General features: G+C 45.3%; 1 protein-coding gene across 1 annotated transcript; it reads right to left on the reverse strand.

Moving 5' to 3' along the window:
• Positions 1-8,316: 8,316 nt before the first annotated feature.
• Positions 8,317-10,923, reverse strand: LOC111900726 (uncharacterized). The gene is made up of 5 exons (XM_023896605.1): positions 10,597-10,923; positions 9,541-10,338; positions 9,183-9,381; positions 8,547-9,083; positions 8,317-8,483 (listed from the first exon to the last, which is right to left on the reverse strand). The coding sequence occupies exons 1-5, from the start codon at positions 10,921-10,923 to the stop codon at positions 8,317-8,319; spliced, it is 2,028 nt and encodes a 675-aa protein (XP_023752373.1).
• Between the last annotated feature and the right edge of the window lie 4,749 nt (positions 10,924-15,672).

Below are 15,672 nucleotides of genomic sequence, written 5' to 3' on the forward strand. Positions count from 1 at the left end.
CCTTTGAAGTCCAGAAAACCCTAGATCTGTTGATGAGAGCATTGGAGAGCAAATTGGAGCTTTAAGAAGTGATTGGTGAAGAGATTTTGAAGATTTAGAGGATTGGAGCAAGGGGCTTTGCAGAGATTGGGATTATTCTTCAGTTGGAGCTTTCTTTTGAGGTAATAATTCGTTGCTTGAGCTTTTGTGCATCTAGATCTATCATTTGTGGAAGTTTTAGGAGCATACCTAGTGTTATGTTTGGTTTGGAGGATGGATCTGAGGTTGCTACCTCAGATCTGGGATTGAGATGATTCAGAAGTGCATAAACACCCTATCCTTCAGTTGTTGGTGAAGCCTTCTTGTCCCAAACCCTAGCCTAGAGTGTTTATGGCTTAGATCTCTTTGGATTCACGTAAAGTTTGCCACTTTACATGATGGATGGCTTGTAGAAGAGTAGATCTACGGATTGGAGCCCTTGCATGACTTGGAAGGCCACTGTATGGGTTAAGAACTAGAGGTACTCGGCGAGTCACATGGGTGTACTCAGCGAGTTGTATGAACATGATCATGGACTCGACGATTTTGAAGAACAACTCGGCGAGTCTGTTGAAGATTGCCTTGGACTCGGCGAGTCTGGTCGTGGGACCCTAACTTTTCTGGTTAAGTCGTGAATTAGTGAATCGAGGGACGACTCGGTGTGTTGAACAGGATAGGACTCAAGGATTCTTGGACTCGGCGAGTCTCGGGGTGACTCGGCGAGTAGAGTCGAGGCATGGGAGTTTTTAGAGCATAGGAACTCGACGAGTCATCGGGTTAACTCGACGAGTTGAGTCGTGATATGGGGATTCTCAGAGTATATGGCATCGACAAGTCAGCGGGTTGACTCGGCGAGTAGAGTTAGTCAGGAAGGTCGACTTTGACTGAGGACTTTGACTTTGACCAAGGGTTGACCAGTTTGACATCCAGGGGTATTTTGGTATTTACTAGTTTGGTTATTTGGTAATGATCAGTGGTGGAGTTCGTGCTGGTGGTCGGAGCAGCGTGGTCTTAATCATTCAAGTCGGCAGTTGCAGGTGAGTTATCCTCACTATATCGATGGGGTCTAAGGCACCAAGGCCGGCCCCCATTACCGGATGGAAAGTCGGATAGTTGTTAATTACTTTATTGTAGAGTTATGTTACGATATGAGCATGAGATATACGTGTGACCGGAAGGTCTTATGTGCTATTGATAAGTAATTATATTATATGTGATCTGTATGAGTAGGGATGCGATATGAGTATGAGTTATATGTGCGACCGGAAGGTCTTAGTTACCATGAGAAGTATTAGCTAAGTTGATAGATGTTATGTGATTCGTATGAGTAGGATTGCGATATGAGTATGAGATATATGTATGACAGGGAGGTCTTATGAGTTACGAAGAGTATGCGATATAGGTTGTCTTATGATATGTGATCTGTATATGTCATGTATGAACTGTATGTTATGGATCGGAAGGTCAATGAAGCATGAACCGTAAGGTCAATAGAGTATGGACTGGAAGGTCATCATGGGTAAGACCGGAAGGCCTACCAAGTTTGGGACGGAAGTTCCCTGAGAAATTCGGATCGGAAGATCCCATAGAGTTATGGCCTGGAAAGGCTTATGTGTTGCATGTGGTATTTTGGGGGTAATTCACTAAGCTTTCGAGCTTATAGTTTCAGTGTAACATTTCAGGTAATTCAGGAGATCGTGGCAAGGCAAAGGTGTGATCGTACTGCTCCTCAAATTTTATGCTGATGATCTGGGATACTCAGATAATAAATGAAATGAAAACCTTTTTTCAATGATTTTATGAATATGGGTTGATTTTGAAAAGTTTAAATTTATTGTAAATTTTCACGGTGTTAGAAGTTGGTATCAGAGCCTTGGTTTGAGTGAATTGGAGGAACATTCGTGTGAATCCAGTCTCAAATTAAGGAAAGCTTTCAAAAAGAAATTTAAAATGGTTTTCAAAATAAGTAAAGGAGGATGCGGAGGTACGATCAGACAGAGACAGTAAGTAGACCCCAAAATACCATGGAAGTTATTTGATTATGTGAAATGTTAAAACAGCATGCTAGTACTAGGCTAGGGATCTTCAGGAATTGCATGATACAGTTGCCTGATTTATGATGCCTGTTAGCCTAGGATTCCTTCCGTATGAGATTTCAGTGTTCCTCTAGGGGTGAGGGTTAATTGCTTTTTATGTATGTTCAGCACTAGGGTGTTGTGGTGATACTTGATATAACTATGGGTAGGTGTGGATGGTAGTATGGGCCCGTACTACTGAAAGCACAGGACCCATACGCGTATCAAGGAAGTCACAACCCCTAGGGTTTGGTTGGGAGTTGGTTCCCGAGTTAGTGAGAAGTACCTGAGTTTTTGCGGTGCTTTCAGTATGGCGGTTACAAGGCATGCCGGGAGTGGATCCGGGTCAGGATCGGGAGTAGGAAAGGGCGGTCAGGGTGGGTCGGTGCCACCCGAGGTTATCAGTCAGATGAGTACGGATGAGTTGGATGCTAAGATTCACGAGATCCTGCATGATGAGGTTGCTGCTATGTTCCTGGCCGAGTTTCCGGAACTGTTATGGTTGATCAATACCACCATGGTCGAGTATTTTGATGAGCGTTATGCGGCTCTAGCAGAGACAGCGGCCGCGGCAGCCGCAGCGGCTGTATCAGCGGCAGGGGGAGGAGCCAGTCCGGGCTTCTAGTATCGGGACTTTGTTAACACAAAGCCCCCTACTTTTGATGGAGTTCAGTATCCGATCAGTGCTATGAGATGGTTGTCGGATGTGGAGGATTGTTTCTTCACATGTCCATGCCCTGCGGATCAGAGGGTGCGGTGTGCTCTGAACCTATTAAGGCCCGGGGCGAAGCGGGCTGCGGTTTCTTGGGAACAGTTTCGGGAGATGTTCTGTGAACGCTATGTTCCACGAGTGGAGAGGGAGAGGTTGGCTCGGGAGTTCTGGGAACTGGAGCAGAATTCGGAGTCGGTGACAGAGATCACTAGAATATTCACTGAAAGGGTGATGTTTTGCCATGAATTTGCGTCGGAGCGGGCTCAGATGCTTCGATACGTGAGTATGCTCAAGGGGGATATCAGACAGTTTGTGGCTACGCAGAAGTGTGAGACCTTGCTAGAGTTGCAGGAGGCCGCTCGGCGGTGTGAGTTGGAGGTTGAGTTGTAATTGCAAGAGCAGAGGCAGGCCCAGTGTAGTCGCAGCCAGCACCGAAACGTTCCAAGACCGTTGATTCCAGGTTGGGAGGTCAGAATAGCCGCACTTGTGAGAAGTGTGGGAATGGTCATACCGGAGGTTGTAGGTCCGGTGGTGCGTGCCACAAGTGCGGAAAAGAGGGGCATTACGTAAGGGATTGTCGGCAGTCATCCCCAGTTCAGGATATGAGGATTTGTTATCGTTGTCATCAGGTTGGTCACTTGAGGGCCAGTTGTCCTCATCTTGTTGCCAGACCGGTGCGGGTTTCAGCACCGGCCACCTTGAGGATTATTGGCGGGGGTCAGCGTGGAGTGGAGCCTCCAAGGGCACGGGGTCGAGCTTTTCAGCTTGTCGCAGAGGAGGTTAGGTCAGAAACTGATACAGCTGCGGGTATGTTTTTATCTTCATCTTGTCATCTGTTGAAGTATGTATATCTGCTAGACTTGTTTGCACGAGTTATAGTATTTTATTTGTTAGTCCTTTTCGCCTGGTTTATCGAATGATTGAGGGTTTTGGTATTTGGAGTCGTAGTTGGTTAACATTCAAAAGGATTGATGGTGGGGAAACTAGGTTTCTCTGTCTGGATGTCGGGAATAGCATTGGCAAGATGAGGAATGTTCAGCTGAGGGTCAAACTCTTTAGAGTTCGAGATGTGCAATGTCGGGATGTGAACTCGTGAAGGTTGCTCGTTTTGAAGGAATTAATGCATGGATAAAAAGGAAATATCTTGAGTAGGGTTGATTAAATGATGTCAGTTGGGTTGCCAGTAAGTGGAAGCCAATGCTCTAAGTGGGGAGAATTGGAAAATTCTCAAAAGAATCGGCAAGCGTTAGAGGTTGATTAGCTATTTGGGATTCAGCAGGGTTTTAGTCAGCCAAGAGTGTGGGCTGGTATATGTAAGTGTCAGATAGGTGGGGCGGGGTGCATACCAAGGTATTCGGAGGAAGACGATCGAATGTTGAGAGGTCTAAGGTTAGGCTGGAATTTGAGAATATGGAACGGAGTTAGAGTTCGGAACCCCAAGAGGGCTAGAACAGTATATGCGGAAGAGATTCCCAAGGAGGATAGTTCGTGATCATGTATGCTAGTTTGAGCGGCCCGAATAAACTGGAGGACGGAAGGCGAATCAGTTAGACTGAAGGTCGGAAGGCGTATCAGTCGGGCTGAAGGCCCTGGAGGGTAGTTCAGCCATACCGAAAGTTCTGAGAATGTTTCAGGGTCGCTGCCGGCCTGGAAAGGCGGTTCAGTCATGCTGAAAATTCTGAAAATTCTGGCCCCGGGTATTGATTGTGTTAGTGGAAGGCAGTGCATGGGCCCGAGAGTCCTTGCAATCAGATTCAGAGCATGTGTGATGAATCGGGTAGTTGTTAATTTGCGAGTGATGGTGTAGAGTGGGATAGGAGTGCTGTGGCACTTGGTTGAAGTCGCTAAGGTGACTGGTGGACTACCTTAGATAAGGAAAAGGAAAGGTATGTAGCTCCGAGGGGGGGAGGAGTGTTGGATCACGGAAGTGAAAACAGTAGCGAGAATGAAGGATTGAAATATGTCAATATGGAGTTTGGGCATTGTGATTGTGCCAGTGGTATGGAAGTACATTTGAGTTGGATGTCTACTAAGGCCGGAAGGTAAGTCATGGTGAGGCCGAAAGGTTTACCAGAGTTAGGGGACCAGAGGGTCTCGCTGAGACACAATTACTGGAAGGATTTCTAGTAATGTAGAACCAGAGGAGTTCGGAAAGGATGTAAGGATAGAATCTTGGATTCTCAGGGTGGTTGTGATCAGGATCTTATGTATGTAGTGGTAATTCATCCTGGGGGATGTCTTAGGGTGTCTTCAGTGTGTCGGGTTTTCCCAAACCGAGGGTGTTGGAGCAAGTTCAGCATGTGTATGTGATTGCGGAAGAAAACACATGGGAGTTGCTCAGGAGCCAAAGGAAGTGTCATCCTATCAGCACGGATGGAAAAAACTATTGGATTCAGAAAGGGAGTGAGATAAGTCTCAGCAGTGGATTCGGTAAAAGTAATGTCAGACAAGAAAGGGATAGCAGTAGGGGTACCGGGTCGAGACATGGTGGTTCGTGGTGATATCTAGCTGGTAAGAGGCAAGTGATCGTTGTGGTTCGGAATGATTGAAGTGTCATTGGGTGGTATTGGGTTGATAAGTGTGGTTGTTAGAGGAAGGAGCCGGTGGACGGCTTGAGGCGGTTGTCAGGACACCGCAGAGGGGAGAGTTGGGTTTTGGACTTCTGTGGTGATGTTTTGAGGAACCTGGATCAGTTAATGCTAGGAGATGCCTTGCGGGAGTAGTTTTTGGAATTGTGTTGCTGCAGGCTTCGAGGGTGAAGCCTAATCTAAGTGGGGGAGAATTGTAACATCCCAAGTTCAGAAGTGAAAGTTCAGGGTTCAAAGTGTAAATAAGGATGGTCAACTCGGCGATTCCATGGGTGGACTCGGCGAGTTGAGTCGCGATTATGGTCGCGTGTTAAGTGGCCAACTCGGCGAGTCGGCGGCTGGACTCGGCGAGTTAGTGCTGAAAAGAGAAAAAACCCTAATCTTTAGGATTGCACCCTATTTAAAGGACTTAATGTCATCCCCTCAGTCCCCTTAGCCGCTTTGAAGTCCAGAAAACCCTAGATCTGTTGGTGAGAGCATTGGAGAGCAAATTGGAGCTTTGAGAAGTGATTGGTGAAGAGATTTTGAAGATTTAGAGGATTGGAGCAAGGGGATTTGCAGAGATTGGGATTATTCTTCAGTTGGAGCTTTCGTTTGAGGTAATAATTCATTGCTTGAGCTTTTGTGCATCTAGATCTATCATTTGTGGAAGTTTTGGGAGCATACCTAATGTTATGTTGGGTTTGGAGGATGGATCTGAGGTTGCTACCTCAGATCTGGGATTGAGATGATTCAGAAGTGCATAAAGACCCTGTCCTTCAGTTGTTGGTGAAGCCTTCTTGTCCCAAACACTAGCCTAGAGTGTTTATTTCTTAGATCTCTTTGGATTCACGTAAAGTTTGCCACTTTACGTGATGGATGGCTTGTAGAAGAGTGGATCTACGGATTGGAGCCCTTGCATCACTTGGAAGGCCACTGTATGGGTTAAGAACTAGAGGTACTTGGCGAGTCACATGAGTGTACTCGGCGAGTTGTATAAACATGCGCATGGACTCGACGAGTTTGAAGAACAACTCGGCGAGTCTGTTGAAGATTGCCTTGGACTCGGCGAGTCTATTCTTGGACTTGGCGAGTCTGGTCGTGGGACCCTAACTTTTCTGGTTAAGTCGTAAATCAGTGAGTCGAGGGACGACTCGGTGTGTTGAACAGGATAGGACTCGGGGATTCTTGGACTCGGCGAGTCTCGGGGTGACTCGGCGAGTAGAGTCAAGGCATGGGAGTTTTCAGACCATAGGAACGCGACGAGTCATCGGGTTGACTCGGCGAGTTGAGTCGTGATATGGGGATTCTCAGAGTATAGGGACTCGACGAGTCAGTGGGTTGACTCGGGGAGTAGAGTCAGTCGGGAAGGTCGACTTTGACTGAGGGCTTTGACTTTGACCAAGGGTTGACCAGTTTGACTTCTAGGGGTATTTTGGTATTTATTGGTTTGGTTAATTGTTAATGATTAGTGGTGGAGTTCGTGCTGGTGGTCAGAGCAGCGTGGTCTTATTCCTTCAAGTCGGCAGTTGCAGGTGAGTTATCCTCACTATATCGATGGGGTCTAAGGCACCAAGGCCGGCCCCCTTTACCGGATGGAAAGTCGGATAGTTGTTGATTACTTTATTGTAGAGTTATGTTACGATATGAGCATGAGATGTACACGTGACTGGGAGGTCTTACGTGCTATGGATAAGTAATTATATGTGATGAGTTCAGAACTCTTAGATCGATTAGATCTTTCACAAGTACGATAAAAGTAATAAAATAGTTTAAGATTAATAGGAGTATGAACACATAACATAATCAAACTTATGATTATGATTCAAAACAGAGTCACGCCTCAGCAGAGCTCGATGAAGAACTTCCACTGTAGAGGTGAGCTAGGGTTTACAAAAGATGTGAAACAAAAACAATGAAAGCGATAACCTCTAAGTCTGCATGCATGCAACTTATATACTAAACCCTAATACAAAATTATGCACAGCTGGACAGGCCCAATACCGGCATTCAAACTAGGCTACGGACCGAGCCTATGACGCAACTCAATAGACTCAAAAATCTCCCCCTTTGCATCAAATGAGGCGAGAGATTATTTCTTCTGAGCAGGCCTCATTGTCTTTATAACTTTAAACGGACGAGGAATAATGGCAAGAAGAGTTTGTCTGAACTGAATGTACCACCTCAGCATGTCAGTGAATAGTTTCTTATCAGTAGCACTGTTCTGGTCGCACCTCTGAATGATCTCCAAGATATGCTCAAGACAAGTCGTCGAGAAGAGGTGTTTGTCAAAAAGAGCGAACAGACATTTTTGACCTTCGCCCCTGAGAAACATAACCGTGTGATACTTTGAATCTATCTCCCCCTTGATCATGGTATTGACATTGGCAGCTCTGCCCATGGTCTTGATCATTGGTCGCTTGTGTATGGCAGAGGCAATCTCCTGGTCCATCTTCGCTACCTCATGTATGTAGCAAACAAGCATACGCTTGACATGATCGATTATAGGTTGATACTCCTGAGGATTCGATAGAAGAATGTTGTTGAGGAGTATCCAGTCATGGGGATTGAGGTTTGGTAGATCAGCAAGGGTAAAATGGTAGACTAAGCCTTCGGTTCCTCGAGTCACCCTGAATTTGACATTGATAAATTTCCCTGCTGAATAGGGCTTCATCACCTTGACTGTAGTTATCTTCTTTGAGCTCCAGGTCAGGTATTGGGGTTGAGCAAACTCCAAGTAAAACTCCAGAAGATCCCTATCTACATGCGGGTCCGGAGATGGAATGGCAACAGTTGAGTTGAAGCAGAGGAAGACGAATGCCTTTCGAGTGATTGGCATATTGAATTGTGCATCCTTGGAGTTGTCAAGGCCAAAGGACATTATTGGCTCGAGCCAGAGAACAGTTGGCTCATCGATTGCACACCGCTAAAGCGAGTCTTTTGTCTATACAGGAAACATAGACATTTTCTTCTCTAGGAGCTCCGCCTCCTTTCGCTTCTGCTCTAGTTCAGCCCGCTGCTTCTTGGTGATTTCCTCTGTTTCTTTTTCAGAAGTGTTATCCTTCGGGACAGGCTTCTTGGGAATGTCGACATAGACATCATCTTCATTGTCTGTGTCGTCTTCACCAATCTTCTTCTTCTTTTTATCTTTGTTACTGACCGAAGCTTCATTACCCTTCGGTTCAGCAACTGGTTTTGAGCTAGAAGGAGGAGGTTGCTTTGACTCTTTCTCTCCCCCTTGTTTCGGTTGGACCCCAGTCACCAGAACACCCTCGATTCGACTGAGAACGTCCAGTGCCGGTCTGATCTTGTCTGCCAAATGCCTTCTGACAGTGATAGAGATAAGCGGATCATTAGCCTCAATGAGACGAAGAAGGATGGAGTGAACATTTGTAGCAGAACTCCGAATAACCTCCTTTTCTGACTTGAGGTCATTAATCTTAGCATTAGCAGTACGCAGCTTATGTGTTTGCAGTTTAAGCTGGGCTGTACGTCTGTCAAGCTCATCCATAATTCGATTTTCCATAGCTAAGTCCGCTTCCAGTTGAGTTAAGCGTTCGTTGAAATTAGCATGGAACGATTCATTGGCTTCTTCAATGGCATGACGTGCCGCTGCAATGTTAGAGCACTCAGATTGAAGAGTCTTTTGAAGATTTTCCATTGAAGTGTTGACAGTTTCAGCATTCTTGGCAGCAGCAGCCCGCAAGGAATCTAGAAACAAGTGAGCTTGTGAAACTAGTTTATCGACTTTTGCGGTCGCTTCCTTGCACTCCTTAGTAGAGGCATCAACAGCAAGAGAAGCCTGTTGACATTGGGAAGTGGAGGCTTCAATAGCCTTGGCTGCAGCAGATAAAGAAGCACTATGTTCGGCAACAACCGAAGAGGGCAAGGCTTTTAATGCAGCGTCTGAATAAGCTCCAGAGGAAGAGGAGGAAAGCAATAGATCAAGCTTGTCGTTTACTGCCTTGAGATGATGTTTGGTGATAGGCTCATCATCATCATCCTCACTCTGTACGCGATAAGGACTAAAATATGTGGAATTGAATTCCAAGTCCTCACCGCCTAAAATAGGGGTTGTTTCAGTAGATGGTGTTGGGGATAAGGTTTTTGAAGAAGGTGGAGGTTCGGTTGTGAAAGTAGGTTCGGTTGTAAAAGGAGGTTCGGTTACAGGTGGATTGGGAACAGTAAAGGTAGGTTTTGTAGTAGTGGTAGAAGTTGTATCTGTGAAAATGGGAGTGGGAATAGGAATTATAGTGAAGGGTTGAGAGGTGGTTATTAGAGAGATAGGAGGGATAGAAACTGGAATGGCAACAGGTGGAGGTGAAGGAGGAAAACAACGAACCGGAATTTCTGGAGTAGGGGAGCGAGGTGGAGTATCCCCTCGGCCCGAAGCCTCTTCGTCAGAGATTTCACTCTCAGATTCTGAAGGAAGTGCGTTCTTCTGCGTAGGAGGAACATATTCTGAATCCGAATCACTGGAGGATTGACGAATAAGTCTCCTAGCGGGCTTCTTCTGCTTTTTGGGTTGAGGTTGGGAAGTAGCAGCTTTATCAATTTTTCGCTTCTTAGGGATTTTCCCCTTGGTTGGTTTTGTGACCGGTCCTTCCTTTTGTGTTTCAGGCTTCTTACCCCTCTTGGCAGGCTTGTCAGCCTCTTCAATGGAACGAAGCATTGCCGGCGTAAGCTCTCTTGGACCAACAGGTGTACGCTTCCTGTACTGTTGAAGAACGTTACCCGACGCTGAAATACGACCGAGCATAGCTTCAGGAATAGGTCCAATGAATGAAAACTTTGTTGGATCAGTGACGATGATTTTCTTCGTGTGAAAAGTGGAAATAGAGGAGAGCAAGGAATCTGCCATTATTGGGACACGATGGCGATCCATTGCCCATTTGGTGATGAGAGACCAGAAACGCCCACGTGAAATCTCAGAATGCCTGGATGAAGAAACCAGGCTTTGAACCAACTACTTCCAAATAATGGACCCATAATCGAGGTTAAGCCCATTGTACAACCCATAAAGCACTGTCATGAATGACTTGCTTGCAACGTCAGAACCAGCGCTCCTCTCAGACAATCCCTTGAACAATAGCGTAAAAAGGCCATTCCATTGAGGAGGAAGGCAGGACTTCTTGAACTTGGTGACAGTTGTTAGGGTTTCGGTATACCCCATCTGATAGAACATAGTGAACAGTTGACCAGTGGTAATGGAATAAGGGTTTACCAGAGATTGATCTTGAGAAAGACCAATTAGGGCACAAAATCGACTCTTGGAGATAGAGATCTTCTCATCGTGAAGTTCAAAGTGAATCCTTTCATTTGCCTTGTCGTAGAATGCAGTAGAGTAGACAAAAGACAAGAACGACATAGGAACTACTTCAACCTTTATCAGTGTGTCGACGAGTGGTGAGTATTTGAGACACTCAACCACATACAGCATATAGGGTTCATATACGAATGGAGTGAGATCAATGATCAGGTTTTGTTGGGCTTTGATAGCGAGTAAGGGTTGACGAACTGAGGTGTCGTGAACGGATGAGGATTCTGCCATTGTAGTTGCTTGGAGAAGATGATGAACAGTCGCAGAGAATCATCGGGTTTCTTTGAGAGAATTTTGGAAGTGACAAAGGATGAGAGTGTACCGTTCCAATTCCTTTTATATGTACAATGAGGAGAGAGAAAAATCCAGCTGAAATCTTGGATTATCTCATAAATAGTGCCTTAGTTGATGGGTTGGCAGTTGGCATGCCGAGGAGGATGCAGGAGAGAGAAAAAATGTTTCCCTTTTACACGCCCTTTCATAAAACTCACTTTTTCAAATCGCCAAGACGTTTGGATAGCCGCTGAGTCAGCGTCCACTTTATTCCAATCGTTTCTCCTTATGACGCTTAAATCTTTGTGCCTTTAGCGCTTTAATGATCAATCTGAATCAGAACTAGAATTTGGAAAATTAAAAATTTACGTGCATAGGGTGTAAAAGATAAAGAAATAAAACGAGATTTTAGGGATTATATGTGATGTCGTAATCTGACATAAAACAATTGATTCTGGGCAAAAATCGTTTCCTTCAAAGACAAGAGAGACATTAAAGTGCTTGCTTGGTTTCCCATTGAATAACGATCAAAAACTTTTTGAGAAGTTTTGAAAGGTTTCTTTTAAAGGTTAAAGAGGGTGGCTTTCGCTTCAATTCATAATTTTGATACTTAACATAAGACCGAAACTGAATGAAGTACTTGTGAGATCATTGTGATCTGTTGAACAAGTAGGTATGATAAACTTTATAGTGACCAGAGAAGAATGGATATCTCAAAAAAAAAATTAAAACTGGATCTTTTAGGGTTAGATAAGCCTTGGTGAGAGGCAAGCTCATGAAGATCACGCAAGAGAAAAAGAGATTTCATTCGGTAACAAGTAAGAGCTTGAATTGTTTAATTCACCGTCAATTCATTAGTGGTGTTGAACTTTGGGTTTCACTTAGTACATAGTGGCATGAAACTAAGATCATGAACATAGACTTGGTATAACCATAAACCTTAGTGGTTAAAACTGAAAGTCTCAGGGGTTATATTGATGAAATAAATTATAACGGTGAAAGATGATAGAGATGGTATAAGAAGTCAATGTACCTCTGCTATAAAGAAAACAAGGACCAAGCAAAAAACTCAAAACTCAATATGAGCAGAGTAAGGTAGCTCAAGATTAGAGTGAATATGATAGCCTGTATTGGGAAAACATGATGGGTATAAATCATGTTATTAAGGCTTCACTCAAAATCAGTCAAGGATTTTGATAATTCAAAAACAAACTTGAAGATCGATTAGATCTTTAAAACAGGTAAAGTAATAAACCAGAAAATAATACGAACACAAGAATGGATCAAAAGTGTCGAATGATTAATCAACAATCCTCAGCAGAGCTCGATAAAGAACTTCTACTCTAGAGGATTTAGGGTTTACAAGAACGATGAAGAAAATATGTAATGCTAACGTAATTGCTATCAATCGTTAACCTAATATGCATGCAAGCACATTAATATATACTAAAATCTATCAGCTCACGGTTGGATAGGCCCAAAACCGGAGTACAAAACATGGACTATTAACCGAGCCCAATAGACGCAATACATCAAAAATGCTACGCTACCCAACAATCTCCCCCTTTGCGTCAAATTGGAGCGAGATCACTTTGTCTTCTTACTTGGGCCAGCGGCAGCAGGAACCTTCTTCTTTACAGTCTCAAACAGACGAGAGATAAGCGCGATGATTTTCTGTCTGAACCGGATGTACCATTGTATCATATCGTCAAAATATTTGATATCATCCACTATATTTTCTTTGCACCTGTGGATGATCCCCAGCACATGCTCAAGACAAGCAGTGGTATAAAGATGTTTATCAGCTAAGGCAAAGAGACATTTCTGTCCTTCACTCCTAGTGAACATGACGGAGTTTCGCCTTGGGTCAATTGTTCCCATCTTCATCTGGTTCAGATCACTGGCCGAGCCAACAAGAGAGATCTTCGGTTTCTTCTTGAAGACATTTGCAATCTCCTGATCCATCAGGGCGACCTCCATGATATAGCACACCAACATCCTCTTGAGATGGTCAATGATCGGACCATATTCAGCTTCATTAGTCAGGAGGATGTTGTGCAGAACGATCCAGTCATGGGGGTTGAGGTTCGGTAGATCTGCTAAAGAGATGGCATGTTCGGTTTTTGCAGACCCTCTGAGCACTTTGAACCGAACGTTGATAAATCTCCCTTCAGTGTATGGCTTCAGAACCCGAACGTTGATGATCTTCTGAGCGCTCCAGGTTTGGTACTGGGGTTGAGCAGCTTTCAGATAGAACTCAATCAATTCCCGATCAACCTCCAGATGAGGATGAGGGAACTCAGCAACGTTGGTGAAGGCGTGAAAGATAAACGCCTTTCAGGTTAAGGGCATGTCGAACTGAGAGTCGACGGAGTTGTAGCAGTCAAAGGAGATTACCGGTTCAAGCCATAAGATACTCGGAGTATCGATTGCCTCCTTTATCATCCTCTAGAGAGTCCAAGCAGGAAAAAGAGTCTTCCTACTCTCGAGAAGGTCGTGGGCTTCTTTCTGCTTGCGTTCAGCTTCTTTAGCTTCTCTTGCCACACGAACATTATCATCTTCAACATTGCGTCGACTTTTGCGTTTCAGCAAGTCGGCAATGGTTTCTTGATCATCTTCCTCTTCATCCTCAGCAAGTTTCTTGCCTTTGTCCTTCACACTCGAACCAGAGGCTTGGCCTGCAGGAGGAGGTTCGGTTGTGTGAGTTGCCTTTAAGGAATGAGGTGGTTGCGATCCGGACTCCTTTTCTCCCCCTTGTTTCGGATTGGACACGAAACTGGGTAGCCTTTCAATTTTACTTAGCAGATCCAGGGCAGGAGTGAGCTTCTCTGCAAGGGTACGCCTCACAGAATAGTTCAGGATCGGATCGTGCGCTTCGAGGATGTTGGATATGGCGGAGTGTACATCCGAAACACACGTCTTGATGACCTCCCGTTCGGATCGAAGAGCGTCAATTTGTTGTTGAGAATTGGAAAGTTGAGCACTCTTGACCTTTAGGGCAGTGGTCTTCCTTGCTAGAACATCCATCAACGAGTTCTCAGCAGCCAGATCCTCTTGGAGTTTAGAGAGGCGCTCGTCAATGGAAGTACGGAGGGCTGAATTGTCATCACTGAGCGATTGGCGAAGTGTGGCAAATGACTTCAACTCCGTGGAGACAAACGTGGCCAACTGTTGAACAATTGGTTCCAACGTTGTCGTGGTAGCAGTGGCACTCTCCTGCAAAGATTGTAACAGGGTAGAGGCGTCAGAGAATAGTTTATCGACTTTTTCGGTCGCAGCCTTACAAGCTTTCGTCGAGGCATCTATGGCGGCGGTGGCAGAAGCGACCGAATCTTGCTGAGCCCTAGAGAAGGCATCAACAATCTTCTGAAGAGCAGCTTCAGAGAGAGATGATTGTGAAGTAGAGGAAGAGGCAATGAGCAAGTCGACCTTGTCATGAAGCTCCTTAAGATGTTTCTTTGTTACCGGAGCATCCTCATCATCGTCGCTTTGCACCTGAAACGGACTGTAATAGACCGAATCAAATGTCATGTTTTCCCCGCCAAGGAAAGGGTTATCTCCGTCAGAGGCATGACCGGGAGATGGTGGTGGTGGTGAAGCTCGTGGTGTTGTAGTATGAGTAGGTTCAGGTTGAGTTTGAGCAGGGGTAGGTTCGGGTTGTGTTTGAGTGGGGGTAGGTTCGGGTGCTTTTTGGGTTTCGGTTGTGTGTATGGGTACGGTTGCTGGTGGAGGTTCGGTCGCATCGGTATGAACCCCCGTATCAGATACGTTGGTTGTAACCTTTGCTGTGGATGTTGTTGTTGTATCAGTGAAGATGGGTGGTGGCATTGGGAAAGAGGTTTTTGGTATGTGGGTAAAGGGGTTTATGGTGGGAATGGAAGTAGGAATTGTTTGAGTAGGAGAGGGAATTGGAGAGGTATGGATTTCCATTTCAGGAGTAGGTGATCTGGGTGGGGTGTTGCCTCTTGTAGGTGTGTTGCCTCTTGGAGAGTCGTCCGAATCCGAACTCTCACCCTCCGACTCACTGGAGGAGGAAGCGATAATGAGCCTTCGCTTGGGTTGAGTCTTTCGCCTCTTCTGCTGCGGTGACTGAGCCGCTTTGGTAGATTTCCTCTTTTTAGGAGAAGGGCCTTTAGCCCTTTTCGCCACCTGTTTGCCTTTATCTGCCTTTTTGCCTCTCGGAGCAGGTTTATCGGCATCGTGAATAGACTTTAGCATATCCGGCGTGAGATCCCTCGGACCAGACTTCTTGAACTCCTTGTAGGTCCGGATGATCCTGCTGTCAGCTGGAACATCAGCGTACATGGTCTCCGGAATGGATCCATTGAAAGGGAATTTCGATGCATCGGAGACGATCTTCGTAGTATGGAATGTACCAATCGAAGACATCGGTGCACCGGCGACAGTGGGAATGTTGTACTTGTCCATAACCCACTTCGTAATTAGGGTCCAAAACCTTGCATACGACACCTCAGAATGTCGTGAAGAATAAGATAAACTCTGAATGAGTTGTTGCCAGAGAACCAACCGATAGTCGACGTTGACGCCGTTGTAAACTCCGTACAGAATGGACAAGAATAGTCGACTGGAGCCATCTGAACCTGAGCTCCTTTCTGAAAGACCCTTGAAAAGCACAGTGAACATTCCATTCCACTGTGGCGGTAAACATGACTTTTTGAACTTTGCGACGGAGGTGAGCGCCTCCGT

Source organism: Lactuca sativa, chromosome 5, assembly GCF_002870075.4.
Source record: "Lactuca sativa cultivar Salinas chromosome 5, Lsat_Salinas_v11, whole genome shotgun sequence".
Classification (NCBI taxonomy): Eukaryota; Viridiplantae; Streptophyta; class Magnoliopsida; order Asterales; family Asteraceae; genus Lactuca; species Lactuca sativa.